Genomic DNA, 21856 nt, shown 5'->3' on the forward strand with positions numbered 1-21856 from the left:
ATGCAGACTTTTCTTTTTTTTCACTAAAAAGAATTATGGAAAAATTCTGCACCCATCTCAAAATTTACATTGATATATGATCTATAAAAACATAATGGCACCCTGATTTCCTGACTTGAATTTCTTATTTCTGCAGCAAAAAGGAGTGGGAAAATGTGACATTAAATGTTCTGCTCAATACTCAGCCTTAAAGTTTGAGTAAATGACTCATTTGAATTTTCATGTTAACTTATCTTTTGACAAATACCATACGGAATGGACAGGCAAAAATAGAGGTAGCATTTTAAGGAATTTGTTTGCTGCCATTTGGAGACTGTCATTTCAGAGCAAATGGAATTCAGTTTTATCTCTTTTGCATTAACAAAACCCGATGTATTTAAAATGTAATAACTTTTGTAGAATTTCACATGGCAATTTCACTAATCTGCAACAAACAGACTGGAAGACAATTTTGTAAGAATCAATATGGCATGTGGTTGTCAGAAACCTCTTTTTCTAAAAAAATTAAGAGGATAAAAATGGTTCTGTAGTTCTATAAAGAAAAAAATCCCAAATTTTTAGTTACAAATTATGTTTTAAATATGTTTCAGATATAAGATTTGAGGTACGGAGCAAAGGTGCATCTTTATTAGACCTTCTGTATCAAAGTGAAATTACTGTAATTATAATGAATTATGCATTTGTGTAATGCGCCAGTAACACAAAAAAACCACAACATGTTTTCATCCTTATTCCACTTTTCACTATGAAACTTCCCAGAGTTCATTACAAGGAACATATATAAGTAATTCAGTGATATTTTAGAAATAGTACATTGGAGTAAGATGGTTTAACCAATTAGAGTGCAGAATTTGACCTAACAAATATACAGCGTAAAGCATTTATCTAATGTTTTGCCAAAGTTTTGAAAAAGTTTTGTTTAGTGCAATGTTTTCCAATCTTGTGACTTCCACTTCCCTTTCTTGTTTTCTAGAGGAGGTGAAAGTCCATGAATAGCAAACTTAGACCTACCATGAAAGGGCTTGCTTTTCTCAGTCACCTTTTATAACCTTTTAGGAAATTGCCCTAAGCCACTGGTGTAGGTTTGAAAGCATTGTGTTAGTGTACTGCAACAAAACAAGCATTTCTAGTTATATCTAGATTTTAGAGAGTTGTCTTCTACAATATACCTTATAGCTGAAAAACACTACTTGTCACATTTTTAAGGAGGACAGGGACTGAATTCTTCAATGTGTCCAAGAAGTAAAAATATCAATTACAAAACAGAGAAAGAGGAAACCAAGAAAAATTTGACAGCACTGATAAAAAAATATGAAATTCTAATGGTTTATCCAACCTCTTTCATGCAAAACAACAGGGGAATTGGTATTGTCAGTTAATCATTGCTCATGTATAGGTGATTCCTAGAGGTTCCGATCCACCATGCTAGACACTACACAAACATGTTGTGAAAATGCTCCTTTTGTCCAAAAATGTTTTTAGTTAACAGTAAGCTATAAGGCAAGCTTCTAAACTGTATCTTTAAAGGGGCACCATGAAAGACCAGTTCAGGATGTGTAAGACTTTTAGTAATCTTTTCAGCTGACTTGGATACAGGTTCTGACACAAAACTGCCAAGGCTGCAGGCCTCAGTCCAAGCTGACTTCCTGGATTAAACAATGAGCAACAACATTGCCAAAAATTTCACAGCACTTAATAAATTTGACTGAACTCTGCATATTTTCCTCCAGCCCCCAAAGCCTCTTACCTGAGGCTAACATTTGCAGAGGAATATGCCATGAACGTACAGGAGTACTCTGTGAACGCTTGGTACTGCAGCCCTTTTATGCTGCTCATTGCTTTTATCCTGAGACAGAAGAAGGTGAGATGTAGCTGGGTTCCCACACACTTGGTGGCAAGGTTGTCTTTCTTCAGACATCTGACCTGTTTGGAGAACATCTCCCAGGAGCCAGGTGGTGTGGTTAGACTGCAAAGGCACACCTGAAGTAGCACAGCTAATTCTGTAGGGCCCTCCAGAGCCACAGCCATAGCCCTGACCAGGTGTCCTGGTTTCAGCTGTGATAGAGTAAATTTTCTTCTTAGTAGCTAATATAGTGCTGTGTTTTGGATTTATTATGAGAATAATGTTGATAACACACTGATGTTTTAGTTGTTGCTAAGTAATGTTTACACCAGTCAAGGACTTTTCAGCTTCCCATGCTCTGCCAGGTGCACAAGAAGCTGGGAGAGGGCACAGCCAAGATGGTTGATCCAAACTGGCCCAAGGGCTATTCCATACCATATGATGTCATGCTCAGTATATAAACTGGGGGGAGTCAGCTGGGAGGCAGCAATCACTGCTCAGGGACTGGCTGGGCATCAGTTGGTGGGTGGTGAGTGGTTGCATCACGTGGGGGTTTTTTGTGTTGTTTTTTTTTCCTGGATTTTGTTCTTTTCTCTCCCTCTCATAGTTTTCCTTTTCATTACAATATTATTATTATTATTATTATTATTATTATTAAATTATTAAACTGTTCTTATCTCAGCCCATGAGTTTTCTTACTTTTGCTCCTCAGATTCTCTCCCCCATCCCAGTGTGGGGGGAGGAGGGTGAGCAAGCGGCTGTGTGGTGCTTAGTTGCCAACTGAAGCCAAACCACGACACCAGGGCTACACAGCCCAGGCTACTGCAGATAGACAGCTGATTGTGGCAATTTACCTTAATGATAGATGAGGTAAATGCATCTATGTACCTCTCTATTTCTGTGTAGACCATCACTCATTAAAGTGTTCCCCTCCAATGAGCAAAGGAAATTAAATCTTCTCTGTTGATTTGAAGTCATAAAATAAACCAAAACACTGATTGATATATTTTCCATATCCACTGTGGTTAGAAGAGAATTATGTACATCTATCTTAATTAATTTGTACTACCATGGCCAAATGTCCCAGATAACTTAGTTTGAAAAGGCAGACACTTCTCACATGTCTTTGAATATGTACCAAATATGAATCTCTCTCCAAAAGTACATGTAAGTGATAGTAGCAGGATCATTCACTTTACATGTGGTTTGTGTGCGCCATTGCATACCTACAATTTCAGGGTACAGGACACAGTTGAGGTGCTTACCTGAGGCTGATCCAGAACTTGCATTTTTAAATGTGTATTCCTGCACTGCCAGATGAACTAGCTGTCATGCATGAACTGCAGAGCAGATTGGACCATCTGTGAGGGAACGTGACAAGAAAGGTTTCTATCCAATAGTCTGAATTCTTTCTCTGCAGGAAATTTTGGTACAATATGCCAAATGGAATTTGGAAATTAAAAAAAAATTTTTTTGAAGTTATAATTAGAACACAGAAACAAAAGGAATACATAGCAGAGCACTGAGCCCTGCTTGAACTAAGCTAATAAAATCTCCAGGGGAAAAGCTAGCTGCCTGGTTCTGTGCTCTTCCTAAGGGTGGCGGGAGGGCGCTGCAGGCCAGTGGTGGCTGCCCTGGGTTTCATGCCACAGCACAGAGTGAAGAAACACACAGGCATGGAGGTACATGCCCACGGTGCCGCAGCAAGTATTTGCAGCAGCAAGTATTTGCAAGAAGCAAACCTTAGAAAGGTTTGCATCCCATGGATGAGGCCTTTGCAATGGGGATGCTCTTCTACATAGGAAGTGCATTTTAGACTGCTTACCTATTCTCTGATCACCATAAACCTATTAGTCAGCTTGAAAATTCACAAGATCGACACCTGTGCTTTGCCCCCCAAGTTATTCAACAAATAACATGTCACCTCTTAAGGTTTGGGGAAAGACAACTGTCAGGCTCCCCAGTCAGAACCCCTAGAAAAAGCAGCACAGATTGAAACTGCAATTCAGGCCAGTGCAGAGGCACGAACTCAAGCAAATGCAGGAATCAGAGCAGAAGCAGGGAGCCTGTGTGCAAAGAAATCTGAGTTTGTTGTTGGCTGTAACACCAAAAAGCGTGAAGTTACTTACTGCAGCAGGTGATGGGGACACAACCCTGCTCGGTAGATGTCATTGTTTTGCTGTGAACGGAGCCACAGCACACCTCACCCTTCACTGAGAACAACCAACATTTATTCAAAACCCACAGAAAGTTGATCAGCCCACGAGACTGTAAAAGATAGACAGTCAACAACTTTTTGGAGCTATTATTTTCATTAGAAAGAAAACATCTGCCCTGCTGAATGTGCAGGATCCCAATAAACGTGTATAGGCGGTGGGAGGAAGCCGTGCCCCACTGCAAAGGAGCAAAGCTGAGCTACAGCCAAACGGCACACAGAATGGCTGTTTGCCTCCCTGCATTTACAGTCTGCCCTGGTAATGTGTGTGGTCTAAGAACAATAAATTTGAAGTTAAAGTTTTTGAAGTGGGAACATATAACTCTGCGTGGGAAAATGTATTCTCTTCACATTTATGTTCGTTTAACAGGCATTAATTTCAAAGTGAGTTCTGAGATATAAAAATAGCAGAAATATGCAAGGGAAAAAACATTCAATGTTTTTCTTAAGCTTTGCTCCCATCTGTTAGATTGAAGTATTCAATTAGATACAAAACTATTACTTTGACTTATATAGCACCTTTCCTCCGGAAAATAGAATGTCATTTACAGAGGATTCATTCAGCCTTACCACACTCCAGAAAAATCAGTACTATTAGACTCCCTTTAGCAAATGGGACATCTGAGCCAGCGGAAAGTTGAGTGAATTACCAATGAGCTAACAGGAAATTAGGGACACAGAAAGAAACCAGATCCAAACACCTGGCTTCTACTGTCATATTTTAAACACTAGATACAATGTTACTGCTTAGGTTTTTAAGCTGAACATCGTGGAATTGTTTAAAGACATTTCTTAACAGACAACAAAACTGTTCAGAGAAAACAGCTGAGAAAGCAAAAGCCTACTTTTCCTTGCTTTTTCACTTTCCAACATGTAAGCAATATTAATGGTGGCATTAAATACACCCACTTTGGGGGTATTTTTTTACCAGCTTTGCCTGATGCTGCACAGCACGCAGTACATTATTTTTCTAAGTGAACTCCTTTTAACAGTAAACAATACTACAGTCAGTGGGAGACATATATAGATTGCTTGAAAACCTCATAATCAGGTGAGTTTGAACCACAGCTCACCAGTGTCAGAGGGGACGTAAAGAATTGCCAATAGATAAAGACGTAAAAAGGAAGACAGAATTAATTCTCAGCAGCACGGAGTATTGGACACAGAACAAAAGCAAAGACAAAACAGCTGGAAACTACAATACTTACTGTCATGCTATTAGATTTGGTCACTAATACTTCTTTTTTAAAAAAATGCATAGCAACAGCCCTTGATGATCTGCTGTAGCAGGGATGAATTTTTAAACCACGTTTCTGGAGAACAGGTCAGATTCCTCTTTCCCTTTGCTATTACAAGAAAGGTAGTGATAGCAGAAACTTACTGCACCTTGCACCAACAGCTTTGCACCAGCGCCGAATCATCCCGTACCAGGAAACTATGTCCGTCACTAGCCACAACAGCTTCATAACAACATTGTGCAAAATGACTACATAGAGAGAGATTAAGGGAATTCTCTCAGTATTAGATCAAAATCTGGGACAACCTCTGCTGTCAGCATCGTGAATACAAATCCATCTGCCATGGTGAAACAACTCTGAATTACACTAGTGTACCTGACAGCAGAATCTGCATCTCAAAAATGGACCTTTACTTAGAAATCGCAAGCCAGCAGTTTTTACCTACTCTTAAGGAAGACATTTAATTGAACTTTTTAGAAATCACTCTATAATTAAAGTATTTGGATGAATCAAATCCCTGAAGACCAAAAAGGGTCTGAAAACTAACTGTCTCTAACCTTACCCTTTTTCCAGCATCAGTCAGTGACATGGCTACGGTCATACCCAGGGACGCATTCTTAGTGTTCAGAAAAGAAACATCTAAATGACACTCTAGTAGAAAAACAGAAACTCCAAAATCAAAATGAAATGGTAATTTTCCAATTAAATCATGTCCTAGAGCTTTTAGGTAACTCTCAGCCTTCAAGAATAGAAAATAAATTGTATTTGTGCACTTTAACACCTCCCAAAGAAGGAGAGGATCAATGAACTGCAGCTTACATGAGGGACATATTTTTGTGGCTACATCCTGGTTTGTTTCTGAAAGATGGTTGAATTGCTCAGGATGAGAGGAACCATTATGACAGCCTAGTCTGACTCCTGTATAGAGTCTTAGCACTTGAGCCAAAGCAGAGGTACTTGGGGGTAGCAAGGTTGTTCTCCCAGCGGATGACAGAATCCTGGTATTTGCTTCACTCTAAAAATGTGCAGTTGTAGCATCAGAAATCTACTTCTTAGCTTGGTACTTGTAATTCTTGATCAGGGCTTTAAAATTCTTTTCAATAACTATGTAGGCCAAAATTTTAAGTATCTCTCTTACTTTAAAGAAAGTTTCTGAGCTCTCACATCAGTTTTACAGGATACCATACCCCTGTCTTTTAATATTGTACTGGATATCACTGTTTTGTCTCAGAACGCGTTATGGACTTCTGCAAACAGAATTTCCTTTTCTGGTGCAAACTCACACTGAAGTATAGAAGAAAACAGAATGAAAATTAAAATTTAAATAATCCCCAAATCCCAGGTCTTTAATGTTATATATCCAACACCTGTATGTATGTGAGTGAGAAATGAAGGCTGACATTCAACCCTGAATAAATATGCATGAAAAGAAACTTGAGAAGTTGGTTTACACAGTAAATTGTGTATGTTTGCAATGCATGTTATGGGCAGAGCCACTGTTAGGCTTGCTTCCTTCTTCTCTTTTATCTTCCAACTAAGTTACTGAAAGATTAGCTTTACCACCATTTTATTTGAGTCGGTCTGTGGCAACTTTCTTGGTTATTGACCTTGTTACTCCCACAGTGCTCACCCAGCCACTCAGCACAGCTTGCCTTCAGCCCTTTGCTCAGCTTCCTCTTCAAAGCAAAGGCACTTCTCAAGCACTTTGTTGAACCAGAGCTACTTAAAAGCCACAAGCGCAAACTGGTCATTTGGCAAAGAATATTATTGTTATGCAACTGACATCATCAGACTTTCTCAATTAGCACTTATGTACGTAGCATATGCTCAAGGGCTTGTTTGCAGTGCACTTGGCTGCAATAAGTGCGACTCCCAGATGGAGAACTAGCTTTGTCTTATCCATGTTGCCTCCCCTAAAATGTTTCCACATACAAATGAAGGAATACAGTTAGAAAAAAAGAAAGTGGAGCTAGAGAAAACACCCTGGTGGGGCTTCTTTTTAATTATATGCCTGATCTTTTGGCCTATACCACAATGCTAAAAATGAATACCGCAGATGGAGGGTGGCTGTTAAAAACCCATTGAATACTGAAATTTTACTAATCTGTTACAACAGGAAACATCTGTGCTAAATTCAGTGTTTAATAGCTCTTCCCATTTCTCATTTCAGTTGTGGAACATCAGTATTTACAGGACACTACCAAGAAATTGTTTGAATTCATGGTCACAGTCACTTCAAGTCTAATACTGATTTGGTGCTGTGAATCATTTCAACAACTATGGACTATGAATGCCAATGTACTCAGTCAGTTATCCTATGGTTAATCCAGAAGTCAAAGATTTGCAGTTCCAGAACTAACAGACAAATAAGTATTTCAATTCTTTATAGTAGGCTACATTCATTTCTATCTATGTGAACAAAGTCAATGATTCTTTTACCATTCTGTAGTACCACAGCTGAACTTCCCCATTACTTCAATTATGTCCTGAGCAAACTAATTTCCAACATACAATTGTCACCGAAATAAACAATGGATCATTCAGCACTGAATTTTACATAGTACAGCATACAGGGGGAAATCTTCAGAGAGGAATGGCTGTCTCTAGGAAACTAATTTCTCAAATAAACTCAGTAAAATATCTACCATACCTCTCCAGATAAGCCCTTCCTACCACCTTCTGCCCTGCCAAGAAGAATGAGGCATGCATTTTCTGTACGTAGTCCTTTATTTTGTTAGATGAAATCTGGTTCCAATAATGAAGAAAACTGTTGTAGGACTGAAGGGAACAACAGCATCCCTCCACCCAGCAGCCAGCAGGGAGGGAATGGGAATGCAGAAGGCAACCTGACAGCACAGACTAGCTAGAAACTAGCTAGAAGCATCTTCCATTGTCTGAAGTCTAAGGACTTCTCTGCCTTTTTAGCTATTTTCTTGTGAATTGAACTGGGATTATCCTGACAGGGAATATGTGGGGAGATAGTGCCAGGCCATCCTCCTCCAGCTTAATTTGTGACATTTTACTCACTATTGTATATTGAGCATATGTATTACTCAGCCAGCCATGCAAAAATGTAGTTACCATTCCTAGAGGCACATTTGGTATTTTCAGTTTAAGATATCAACTTGTATTTTAAATGGCTAGGGTGTATATAGTTTTCAATTTCAAATCAGTTTGGTGCTCATGAAGGAGTATGAGATTCTTCAGTGTCAGAGATGACAAATGATCCATAGTTACACCTGGCAAAAGCTTTTCCTACACATTCCCTCAGGGGCCTAAAACATAATCTTCAGATAATACACTGCTTATTACAAGCTACAATCTGACAGTCATATTCTTTAATGGTGTCGATTTGCAGAACACTTTCAGTCACTTGGGATAAAAAGTAATTCCATGCCAGTCTTATAGCCCTACCTTTAGAAATAAAACAGAAAATTTTAGATATGTTCATCCTAGCATAGGAAATAAGCATAAGCTTGTGCATTTTCCAGAAAAGCTTGCAACCAGCATAACCCTGATAAAATCCAATCCCAAGGACAACAACTCCCATCACCGCAGCAGTAAGCAGACTGAGAAGCCACACTAAACTTTCAAATGCCCTTGTTACACCTGCAGAATTGCCAATGAATAAAAGCAGGCAGCTGATTAAAAAATCTGCTGATATAAATCCCATTTAAAAGATCACATTGTTTGTCCCAAATCAATTAAGATTGGTCAAACTGATTCAAATCTATATGCCAAACAGAACACTAACCTAAGTTGAAATGTTAAGGTTCAAAAAGGTTAAATACTTGCAATATTGTTTTACTGCTCCTTTCTTCTGCCTAGGTCCAGACATTTTTGGAAGGCAAAGCTCCTGAAAAGATTTTCAGGTAGTTTTTCATCCAGATTTGCAGAAAGTTTGGAAAAGATTTTCAATGTATGTTTATTCTAATGGATGCTCAAAGTATTTAAGGCTTCTCCACCCCTCAAGTAAGCCAGTTTTCTATCTGATAATCTTCTCTAACCTTGTAGAAATGTAGGAACTGCCACAATACATCAGATCTAAGGGTCTACCCAATCCAGTATCTAAGTTCTGCTAACACTAGCAAGAGCTATTTCAGGCCCTGAAACAAACAAAACATTTGGGGTCAATAATTAACCACCTCAAACAGTCTGCTTCCACCACCATACTTTCTCATCCTCCCATTCATTATACTTGGTAATAATGACTACAATATTGCAATGCAGAAAGCCAAAACGTGCTAGGTCCCGAGTCAGAGCAAAGAGACACTAGGGTGAGGGGAGGCGAGAAAGCAACAAAAGATGTTGCAAGGAAAGGTCTGCCCTTCCCCTGTCCTTTTTTTTTTTTTTTTAACCTAGACCTTCAGTACTGCCCCTGAAAGTGCCTCCTGGCTCTGGTGGCCAGAGCCACTTGTTTCAGACACAGGTGTTGAAAATCATGCAGTCAGTGGGTGCAGAAGAAATGATTGCCTGGAAATATTTTTTTACCACTGGTTAGTCTGCTTATGCTGTGAAGACTTCTGTCTGTTCAGATAACACGTTTGTGTTTCTCATTGTTTTTCCCTATTGTCAAAGAGATTTTTGTTTCATTGTTCTATTTGTTTGTATCTACTCTGTGTATTTTAATCCTATTCTTCTTTCAGCTTTCTTGTCTGCTATTCTTTCCTTTTCATAAAGACTCAATTTCAGTGACAGGAGCTCCACAGAGATCCAGGTTTTGCTCTCGTGAGCGTGTTAACTCCTAAGAGTCATCATAAATCAGCACTTGAATGTTTAATGTCTTTAAAGTTCCTTTACTTTGGCATGGTTCTCTGCCTTTTGTTTTAAGTACTTTCAAGTGTATCCTCTTCAAATATGTTGCCTACAATAAGCCCTAGTTGTCTTGTTCTTGTTGTCTTCTTTATTCATAAGAACCATCAATCAATTTCTGAAACAAGTCTGCTTTCTATTTGTTATTAAAAAGTCTCCCTCCTAAGTACAGTAGCTAGAAAGGGAAGGGAGAGAGCATTGTTGGTTTTACCATGTATTCATCTCTTTCACATGTGCTTCTGTTTGATGTGAGGGAGGTGAACAAGCAAGGCAGCTTCAAAAGGCATTGCACTCGTGTTGGTTTTGCTTAAAACTATAAAGTTCAATCCCCTGGGCAGGGGGGGAAGGAGGTTGGGTTGGGTCTCAGTCTTCCAATGAGGTTTGTTGCACATGTTTAGCTCTTTCTTACACAGCCCAATGAAGGGAAATGTCTTCAGCAGGCATGCTGGGGTTTCCAAAAGCACATCTATTCTTTACAGCACTGACACTGCAGTGCTGATTCATGGAAACTTTCCTATATGTTACAGATCACAGCTCTATGAAAAATCTGCTTTAACGATAAATTCAATGCAAAATTTTACAGGCCATACAGTCACCCCTGAAATAGGGCACTGACAACAGTAAAAATCCAAAATAAGACAGAATGCAGGTGGAAAAAAAGTCTGCAGCTGTACTACCCTTTTCAGTAGTGTAAAACCGTGCAGAAATGTAGCCCAGTCTACTGAAGAATAGAACTAATAGTAATGAAAGTCAGCAAGTAGGCCAGCTCCTTACCTATTTTAAGGCAGGAGAAATATGCAAGCACACAATATTCTACACATAATGCAAGAGCATGAGCAGCCCAGATTTATGGGGATTTGTTCTCCCCTTTTATTTGGTTCACCTAATCTGTGCTTTTCTGATTTGTTAAGCTTTCAGAGACGTACCCCAAGTGAACACAGTGTACCCACAAGGAAGACAGACAGACACATAAGCCAAGAAATAGCATTCCTCTAAGGCAACTAAACAAGGAATGCATTGTTACAAAAAGCACTAGGCTAGCATCAAAGGAAACAAGATAAAAAATGCCTTTTTTTTAAAGTTGGAAGTAGGAGCAGATGACCCACTTATTGTACAATTATATTTATGCTTGGCAGTTGTATTTGGGTTCTCCTCTTTGTTTACAGCTGTTTATAATACAAACTATTCAGTGGCGCATATTTTTAAAATTATTAAAGAGCACACATATACAGAATGTGTTAAACTTGCAAGAAAACTTAAAATTGCAAGAATGCAATTCCTAGTCCCAGCTGTGCATCCAGGGAAGTCAAACAATATTCTGAGTGATGAGTCCTGGAAGAAGACTACCTTACCAGGGGCTACAGAGTATGAAATGCATCTTGCAGAAGAAACTCATATTTCACAAGACTACGCTTATGCAAATGAGTGGTTTTCTTTCATATCAGAAAACAAAGCTTGCTGATCAATTATTTAATTGTGAATTTAATACTGAAAAGTCTGATGGCTCAATAGCTATTGCTGTAAAGGCAGTTTCAGACTCATGTGCCGCTGCTGTACGTTTGACATAGGCCATGAATCCACACACAAAAGTCCATCTAAAAATGTATCTTCAGAGTTATTTGATATTAAAAAATCCTAGGAAAGATGAAACAGGCAGAATAAATTCTGGATTAAAAAATTGCATTAAAAATTCAACCACATAAAAATTTTCTTGCTCTATAACCTCAGATGTATTAGCATAACCATCACATGAATCTTTTTTCGGATGCCAGTGGGTAATTATAGGAACACAGGGTGGATCCTCAGCTGGTGAAAATCATTATAGCTGCACAGAAGCCAGTTTATGCCAGCTGAAGTTCTGGCCCATAAAATCTCTTCTAAACCTGAAAGAACATCTTGTAGTACAGTGTTATTGGTCTTCAGGTGACTGAAAACCATCTTGATGAACAGTGTGGTCTCAGGAAAAAAACAGGACTGTATGCCTGACAAATTTCTGCTCTGTGTTCCTTTATTTAACTTGATTAGAATGATATATTTAAGCAAAAGCTTGCATGGTACAATGCACCATTAGTCACATGCTGCTTCTCAATAGTGAAACCATCAATTTTATTATAGATGTGAATATGTGCAAGAGGTCTAACTATAATTGGAACATTAGCCAAGAAACAGATGGGGATTCTGATTAAGAGTATACCTCCTGGGTATATGTTGTACAAGCAGCATCTCTAGCAGAAGAGAGAAGGTTATCAAGCCCTCTTACAGTATATGCAAACTAGATATAGACACAGCAACATAAGCTAGAAATTTGTTTTTGGATGCTGTGTGTTTAAGAAAAGGTTCTATTTTATGTGAAGTAGGCAAAGCACTAGCCTCCATGCAATACAAAATATGTGTCCTATCTGTTCCACAGAAAGAGCAGTTTGGATTATCTATTTTTAAATTTAGTATTAAAAAAAAATCCAGATCACTACAGTAGGTATGAGTGATTTCAATGAGGAAAATGAAGTAATGTGCAAATGCTGGGTATTGTGGAAAAGAGAAATCAGATCTACTCACTTGGTAGAAGAATAACTACTTTTTTTTTTTTTAATGGATCCTTTAAATTTTATGGTTGACATATTTAAACCTTAAATTTAAGAACTTAATCTCGGATTTTTTTTAAGAATCAAGGTCTTTGCAAATACCAAACTATCCACTTGCCTTACCCAGGGCACAAGTAACAAACACACCCAACTCTAAGAAATAAACCTTCCACTCACACTTGAAAGTCACATCAGGACACAATGTAACCTGCATATTCCAGGTGTCATTTTCCTACATCCATCTCCCAACTTTCTTTATAGTCCCTGAGATTTCTGTTCCCTGATTTTCTAGTACGTGTTGTATTCATCTGTTGGAAATTTTGTCATTGCCAGTGATACAGAACCATAGCAGAGCAGTCTCACAGTACATATTGCCCTGGCAGACCAGCAGACAACTATTAGTGTCTTAGAAGTATCCAGTTTAATTCAGACAGCATTCTCTATGATTGACCAGTCGACTAATATGAAGACCCAGAGCATCCTCTTTTTTCCAGAGGACCCTTTTTTTTCCGCAATGATTTTCACCCAGAATATTGCAGCTCCCACTCATTGCACCTCATACAGATTCAAACGTGGCTGAAAAAAGCCATTTCAGTATGCAATGCAACATGCAGCAAGTAACTCTGAGTAGCTATTGCACAGTCCCTTCTGACAAATACCGGTCTCAATTTTTTTTATTCTCATAATGTACCAAAGAGTCTTTCTTGTTATACTTTTTATATAAGGAACTAATTCCTAAAACAATTTAGGTTATATATTCATAGAATATTATATATGCTATACAAACACAACAATTAACCAAGCCGAGAGAGAGCTGAAGCAAAGAGGGTAACTTCACCAAGTGACCAGATAAACATCTTGAAGATGGCAAAGGTTATGATTTCAATATTTGGATTCACAGGAAAATTATTTATCAGGAGTGTTCTACCCCTAACGTTTATTACATTGCAGGAGAGCCATTCTTTTCTTTATGAGTAGATAATAAAGGTAATTGGAATTACTCATGTAAATTAAATGGAGAAGAGACCCAGGGAAAAAAAAAAAACAAAACAAACCCACATTCCGAAAACACATTGTGTGACAATGCTATAGAGGCCATTGGGAGCAGCTCCTTCCTCTAGAACACAATTGCATCTCCTCTCTGTGGACTAATATGCCATAGCACGCAATTTTGTGCTACATAAACTCATCTTGAATACGCACTGTGGAATGTCTCATTCAAATGCTGTACAATTATTTCCACAATACTACTTAGCTCTCTCACCATTATTGCTGATATTCTGTCAACACTGAAAAGACAAATTAATGCTAGCAATGACTGACGCAGGATTGCCAAATGAAGTGATACATATAGCAGGGAGGAAGGCAGGTTCCTCCTCCTTTTGCAACTCCTTATTTTCCCAGTTTTCCTCTTATCACTTTAAGCAATCCTTCATAAGATGCTCGTAATGCCATTCTGGTTTCCTATATGGTTTCTGTAGCGAGAAGTAAATCCAAAGACTGATCCCTATAGTCTTTATTTCCAGGCAATCTCCTCACAAAGATACAACAGCCTGTTCTCTACCTGACAGATCTACCACCCTGTTTCAGAACAATTCCTGTCTGCAGAAAATAGAGCTTATAATCTTTCTCCCCCAAATGCTCTCTACTTTCTTGATTACTGTGGCTAGTATCACCATTCAACCTGTCAGTCAGTTCTGTAATTTTCACATCATCTTCAGCTTACATTTTTCTAAGTTCACTGCAAGGCTGTGCTAAATCACACCAGTAATTTCCACTAGTGTTAACTTTGCTAAAATACAGCATTTCCTGTCCACCATCACAGCCTAAATTCTTGTTCAAGTTCTATCTCCTGTCTCAGTTACTGCAAATCCTTTTTCTGCTCACATCCATTGAAAATACTGCTATGAAGAGTATTTATCAGCCAGTCATTTTGATCATATCACCTCTGTTTCTGTATTCCCTCTTTATTAATATACTTTCACACACACACAGATCAATCAGTCTTGACAAATCTTTAGATGTTGGTGTGCCAAGATCACTGCCAGCTGTGGTGACAGGTATGACCTTAGAGACTGCTTATGGAGTTTTCTAGCTGCCTGCTGTATCCTAGACTTGAAGCTCTTTGGAGTGAGCACGGAAAGGAAGTGATCTGTATTTTTTTCCTTTATTCATGCAACATCCAGCACCATGGGCCACTCTCCATGAAGCATGCTCTTGTATGCCAAAACAATGCATCAAACATGACAGCAGAGTTTCCCTGCTGAGAATACTTTTTTTTTTAGTCTAACATACCAGTTCTGCTATGGCATATGGGTCCTATGAGACTTACTGTCTTCTAAAAGAGAGAAAAATCTTTTAGCTGGGACACTTTAAAATAGTTCTTAATTATAAAAACAATAGAGCAATGAAAAAATCCTCAGGCTGGGATGGTATGGCTATCATTTCACACATTCTAGATTTAGTAATTATGATAAGAGGCTTCATAAAAAATCTGGGGGTCACTGAATACTCAAAATACAGTTTTTCAAGTTTACAAGCTCTGTTTCAGTATTTTAGTCTGACACACATAGTTCTAGAGTTCTTAAAATATTGTCTCTATTTGCTATTACTAACAGCAAATCCTTAACAAACTAAGTTTAGCAAAGAATTTACACTATCACCCCCTCTTCAGCACAAGGGCTTCTTAATCATTCAGAACCTGGGAGAAAGTTTACTGTGCCAGAAACCTATTTCTAAGGAAAATTCCACAATGCTGTCAAAGCATACAAGTGAGGTATAGTATAGACCTATCTGGCTAATTATATACTAGCTCAGGTATGCAGGTGGCCATGGAGGTTGGCAACGTTAACCCACATAAGCTGGCAATCCAATGATTAGTGGAAATGCAGGTCGATTTGCAGCCCATGCTAAGGCCTGTGCTGCAATGGTTACATTATAATTGGCACTTAGCTCCTTTAAAATGAGCTAGAGTATGTCTCAAGAACATTGACTGATGTGGAAAAACTATGATGCTCCAGACTGATGCTAACAAGGCCCAGAGGACAGCATTCGGTCCTGCTCATGTGTGAGATCCCATGTAGCGGTAATACTTTCTGCCTATCCAACAGTATTTTTTGCCCCGTCACACTTTGCAGTACGTACCTATTCCTTGTGGCATTAACACACACTGCTGTAATTAAGATTCTGCTTTGAATTCCAATATAAAACATGCCATATTAGTAGTAACTTCTTCTCTGAAATAACTCCTGCATTTACCTCATACACTTGCTTATAATTGTTTTACTGGAAGTGGAGAGAGATGTTGGTTAATTGTGCTTCATTAGTAAATATCTCATATGATAAAAATTGCTCACTTAATTTGAAAGGAAACATTTTGCGATTATCCAAAACCTGGTACCGATTTTATCACTGAAATAAGAGAAATGTTTATTATATATAAAATTTTGATGTTTCCCTTACTGGAAACATGTTAATGTCTATGTTACTGAAATATTTAGATTAACCTTCAGCTCTTACGGTTATTTTGCAATGCGTTCAGACTGACCTGTTGACCAACCAAATTCAAGCTGGCTACCCATGGCCTTTAGCAGTATTTCAGAGAACAAATGCCCTCAAGTCTGCTGTGTTCAGAGACGAGCACTGTTGAGCAAGGTAGGAGGATCCAGTTCCAAATTATTTCTGCCACAAGTGGCATAAAATAAAAAAGAAGAGGTTGGAAACAGGCAAATTCCATTTTCACTTCCATAAAAGGGAACACTGGAGCAGTGGACAGGAGGTTTTTCTTTTAATTCAAGGTTAATGATTAATGGGCAAAGAATTTCTTGCAAAGCATTGATAATTGTCTCCTTTTCCCATCTCTTGGCAGTATTTAGCAGTGCATTCCCCAGCTCTCATTCAGAGAAAGAAGAAATGAAAAGTTTGCAATTTCTCTCATTCTTGCTGCTTTCTTGTATCATCACCTCAGCAAATACATATGGAGGAAAGAAAAAAGGTAATATCCTATCAAACATAAATAGTGATCATGAACTTTTTAAAAAATGTTTACACTATAAAAATTAAGTAGTATTGACTGTCTGGTCATCAACATGTTGCGGTTTGGGGTTTTTTTTGAGTGTTATGTTCCCTTAAAATACAGCATTTATAACTGTCTGTGTTTATTGGAAAATTTAGCTGTTTGTAATTACAACAAACATTTCTCAGTGGAAATCTATACATTCTGAGACTATAAACTTAAGGTAATCTGGCCTTTAATAAAACTTCTGCTGAAGCTAATTTTAAAATGTATTAGTTTGAAAATATACACTGAACTGATATGAGTTATAATCTTGGGCTGGCTGGAAGTATTTCATAAAATAGATTCAGTCTCCTACTATGAATAAAAATTTCTAGCTATCTGACAGTGTTTTAGCTTTCATTTTCTGAGTTGCCTAATGTAGGCTGTCTTTCACCTCAAGCGTGATGAATATCTTTGAATGAAAAGATACATCAGCAGTATGTTTTGTAGAGAAGTACTGTGGAGGATCTTTATCGTTTACATGGTTGTACAACCATTTTCTATGCATTTGTCACACTGTACATTGTCAGTAACTGTGTGATTGTTGAGTATGACAGTGCATCACACAACTGTATTTCTGAAAACCTCTCTGATGTGATTGACAAAGACAATTTCATGTTTGCCTTCGTCGTCGAGCCATACATAGCAAGCATTAGTTTTCCTTCTTATCTAAGTGCATTTCTAATACTCTAAGTCTGGAGGGGATAAATGTACTTTCTCCTTAGCTGGAAATAAAACAAGATATGCACATTCACAGAAGTATGGCCTCTTTCAGTAGCTTTGTTTTTGCATTTATGTTAATTTGTATTAACAGTTTTAGAAACCATTTGCTGTAAAAATGCTTTATATGTAACAGGCACAGTGATTTCAATCTAGAGGAGACAGGACCACCTTTCTTTGATCCTGCACATTAAAGTTCCCCTTAGGTTTCATTTTGAACAATATAAAATCCTTGAATTAGAACACAATGAGAACTGTAAATTTCATTTAATGCCGTAACATGGCCTGCCTTGCCAGGCGGCAGGGCCTGCACATCCTTAACAGTCACTGAACCTTAGCAAGCTATTTAGAAGCCTTGATCAAACTCTGTATTTTTGAGAGAACCAAAAATCAGAGCACTAATTTTAGTTTGAGGCTTCTCCCATCATCTTTGCCCAGATCTATTCAGACTCCACTGTGTGCTTAAAGTTTAGTTCACCTTAGATACAAACACAAGGCAGAGAGAGGAAGTCGCTGCACCCCCATTTTTTTACAGTCACAGGTCTTGCCTTATGCCAGCTCACATTCTCCTACCCCCACTATCTGTGGCACCATTTATAGCAAGGTCAGTCACTTCACTCTCTCCATCCCCCTTTCCCCTCATGACCTAGTACTCCTATGTCAACGGACTTCACTTGTTTGCTCACTGCTTCTGCAGCTTAAAACCTTGCTTGTGGGCCACAAAAGACAGGTCACATGTCATATTAGCACTAACAGATACACCTAGTTCATAGTACGTTGAAGCAAGAGACTGATTTAAGAAGCAGAGCAGGTACATTTCTAAAAATGCAAAAAAATCTACTGTGTTTTCTTCTAGAGGCTATCCACAGCCTAACTAGATCTGCTACAGAAAGTAGTTACAAGGTTAAAGGCCATGATATTCCATTATGTTGAACTCAGACTCTCATCTCCTGTCAGTTTTAAATCGGTGCAACTCTAATTCCAACTATCCATTTACATTAATGTATATTTCTGCACCTTTCACTCCCTTGTTCTCCTTCCCCAATCCAACCTCAGCCACACCAGCTTTGTCCAGAAGATAATGCAAGTCCCTGTTCTCAAACTTTGCCTTATTTCCATTACCATTTGATTCATCAGCATAGCTCAGCTAGTTCTGTCTTCCTCCAAATCAGCTGCGGTGTGTTGGCCACACCTGGTAACCTCAAGGAATCTTTTTCCTCATTTGACTTCTCAATGAGGCAAATCCATTTGCCACAATGGCATATGCAAATGGCCATAAAGCATTAATCCTCACTAAGGAAGGGCAGTGAAGTGTTTAGCCTTACATGAGAGGCCTTTTAATGCTGTCAACTGGAGACAGCATTCAGTGAGCATAGTATACATTTTACCTGAATATCCTTCTACCTTGGAGCTTGCTTGTTCTTGCTTTAGCAGGAACTGCAGCAACGAACAGTATAACTATAAGGAGCTACAAAGCCTTCTCAAAGCTGAGTGTCTGGCATGTAATTTTAGCACAAGCAATTGCCTATAAGGGAACCATCCTCTAAAAGAGCAATCACTGTGTAAAAGTCCTTCTCATTTACTTGTATCCAGCAAATAAACAATTCTGTACTTCAATTTTCTCTGTATCATTCTATCCATCTACACAGTAAAAGAAATTACATTACAAAAAAAGAATTTATAGGAATTACACTGCAGCAGGTAAATCACTGTAGATAGGTATATGTAAATCCTTTTGTTTGAGTTATGTACATAAATACATATTATAGGTTCTTATTTTATACTTAATTATGTAGAATAAGGTGGACTGCATCACCAAGCAAACACAACATCACATTTAAAACACACACAGAGGTTATTCTTAAAAAGCCACAGAGTGTTTCTGAAATACCATGGTTTTCTTGTATATTTATATAGCAGGAAATAAGTTTGGCATTTTTTGGCAAAAGTTCATTATCTAAAAGCAGCATCCCAGAAAAAGACCAGAAATAAGCACCTAAAAATAACATCTCTGAAGTTCAGCCAAGATGATTCTTTCTAAAAGCATGCAAAAAATATTTCAACATAAGCTCTTATTTATTTTGATTCTTCTCCTGGAAACATAAAACTAGGTGGGAATATATTCCAGTATTCCACTTCATTGTGTAGAGCAGAATTATTCAGTAGTTGACATGAAAATGCATGTTGTTGAGCTAGCACTTTTTACTTGACAGTCTCGCAGCTGGCAGTTGAGCTGGACTTTTTTTGCCCAAAAGAGAAGGTAACATCTTAGTTGTCATCCAATTCTGCTATGTTTTAAGTATTACAGTGCTAACACCTTAAGATTATAATGGGACCATGGGAATGGATTATACAGAAATTTGAATAGCTGTTATGTTTTCTTTATTCTCCAATAGTATTATGGAGACATAAAAGATATGTTGGGTATATTAAATGCTCCAAAACCTAGATAAAATTCCTCAGTAAAATGCAGTGTACATGGAGTATACCATACCAGATCTGAAAAAGTACCAAAACAATAATTTCTACCTGAAGCTGAAAAAGTACTAGAAATGCAAAAAACACAGAAGATTCAAAAGCCATTTAAACTGCAGAGATAGACACTAAAGTCTGCTAAGATGATGAGATGGTTACCTTTGACATTGAAGGTGTTTTTACTTTTACTATCTTGCTTGACTTTTACTATCTAACATTTCTTTAAAGTCTACAATAAATACTAAAAATGTAGAGAAGACCTTCCTTTTAATTCCTTGAAGCATATTCAGTGTAATAATAATCTGTGCCTTAACTTTCCATTAATTCTGTGTGATTTGGGTTTATACTAAATGACAGAAGAACACAGACTAAAGCCAACAAGCTCACAGGATACTAGTAATCCAGTCTTACTTCTAGTTTGAGAGAAAATTACAATTTTCCAGCATAGACAGAAAGCTAAGATAGCAAACTCAATTCCTTTCATGGGACAGAATGGCACAGTAATCTGTTCCTCCAATTGAAACTCCTTGGCTAAAGTGTCCAACTACAAGTTCAAACTCAACTGGAACATGGTCAGCCTTCCGCTCCCCTCAGGTAGACAAATTAGGTATCTCATAAGTTGTACACTACTTAAAAACCATGGTTTGATGGGTGGCTGAATTCAAGATGAGCACTTCCATGAGCAGCAGAACTAAGTAAGTTTGGTTTCCATTCACTTAGATCCTACATATCCTAAATGCCTCATGTCCTAAACTCCATCTGTGCTTCCATGACATTCCTGTCCCAAGGTTCTCAGTTCCTTCTCCCCATCTCTACAGCATGTCTATATTCCTGAAATACCCCATGACTTAGTGCCCCCCATGGATGTCCCAGCACACTCTAGCTTCCTTATGTACCTTGCACAACCCTTGCTAGGTCCCTCCTCAATCTGAGATCCACTACATGGTCTCTCTCCCCAGCCTTGCACTACTGTCACCTCCTCCAGTCTGCTACCTAGCCTTTTTTGCCTTGCTCTGCATACATGCTGTGACTGTTTCAGGGGTATGCTTGTGTCCATTGACTAGCTAGTGCAAACAGGCTCATGGATCAGGTAGTGACTGGCCCAGGGCTGCTCACTGCACCAAATGGGAAGCTGCTACTCTCCTGTGTTTGGTATTGGTGCTCAAACAAGATCAAATTCCAGGGACAAAATGGTTTAGCTGATTGCATGCACAATGCCTGCATGAGTTGAACTGAAGCACAATCCAGTCCTCTCTGAGCTTCCCTGTCTGATGAGCAGTTGGTTGTCTCCAAATGACAGCCAGAGTGCAAGGTAACAGCTAAGCTTTATGGATAAGCAAGGTGCTAGAATTAAATGTTTACTTGAACCCTATGTAAATGCAATAGCAAATGTGTTGCTACAAGGGTCTCTCTTCTCTATCCAGCTGTTGATTTTCAGAAAACATGTAGTAATTTAATATTTGATACCTCTTCCTCTCTATAGAGTTGGATTTAAATTGGCTCAAAAAATTACGGAAGAGAATGATTTTCTTTCTCTCCCTCTTCTTCAATATGCACAAATATACCATGATTACAGCCTATGGAAACAAGACTAAAACACATTAATATTTCTAATTTACTTCAATGGAGTTTGTGCATCACCACTGACCTTGAAGTTCAGGTCAATTCTAGTTAGATCATTTAAACAGGGATTCAGGAGCTAAATTTTATGACATACCGAAATATTGGTCCAAGAATTCCTGGAAGTTGAAATTTCAGATGTAAGGGTACTAACCAGTTACACTAATGATCTATGTTATGCTATTATTAGGAAAAGTTCTACAAATGTATTTGCTGCCATTTTCTGAGTGACTATGTTTCAGAAATACTGTATGTGTACACAGCATTTGCAATACTGTCAGGAGTCTTAGGATT

General features: G+C 38.2%; 2 protein-coding genes across 5 annotated transcripts in view; one reads left to right on the plus strand and one right to left on the minus strand.

The window, feature by feature from the left end:
• Nucleotides 1-21856, minus strand: part of ALDH1A2 (aldehyde dehydrogenase 1 family member A2) — a 214198-nt gene that overhangs the window by 142740 nt on the left and 49602 nt on the right. The gene's annotated exons all lie outside the window — the stretch shown is intronic.
• The window catches only part of LIPC (lipase C, hepatic type), a 64630-nt gene continuing 59318 nt past the window's right edge, over nucleotides 16545-21856 (plus strand). For 2 of the 4 annotated variants that reach the window (XM_072870181.1, XM_072870183.1), the window contains exon 1: nucleotides 16545-16684. In XM_072870181.1, the coding sequence (XP_072726282.1) occupies nucleotides 16603-16684 (82 nt within the window). In that variant the 5' untranslated portion in view covers nucleotides 16545-16602. The remainder of the gene's footprint in view (nucleotides 16685-21856) is intronic. The other 2 variants (XM_072870184.1, XM_072870182.1) reach the window with 2 other exon arrangements.

This window comes from Ciconia boyciana, chromosome 8, assembly GCF_034638445.1.
Source record: "Ciconia boyciana chromosome 8, ASM3463844v1, whole genome shotgun sequence".
Classification (NCBI taxonomy): Eukaryota; Metazoa; Chordata; class Aves; order Ciconiiformes; family Ciconiidae; genus Ciconia; species Ciconia boyciana.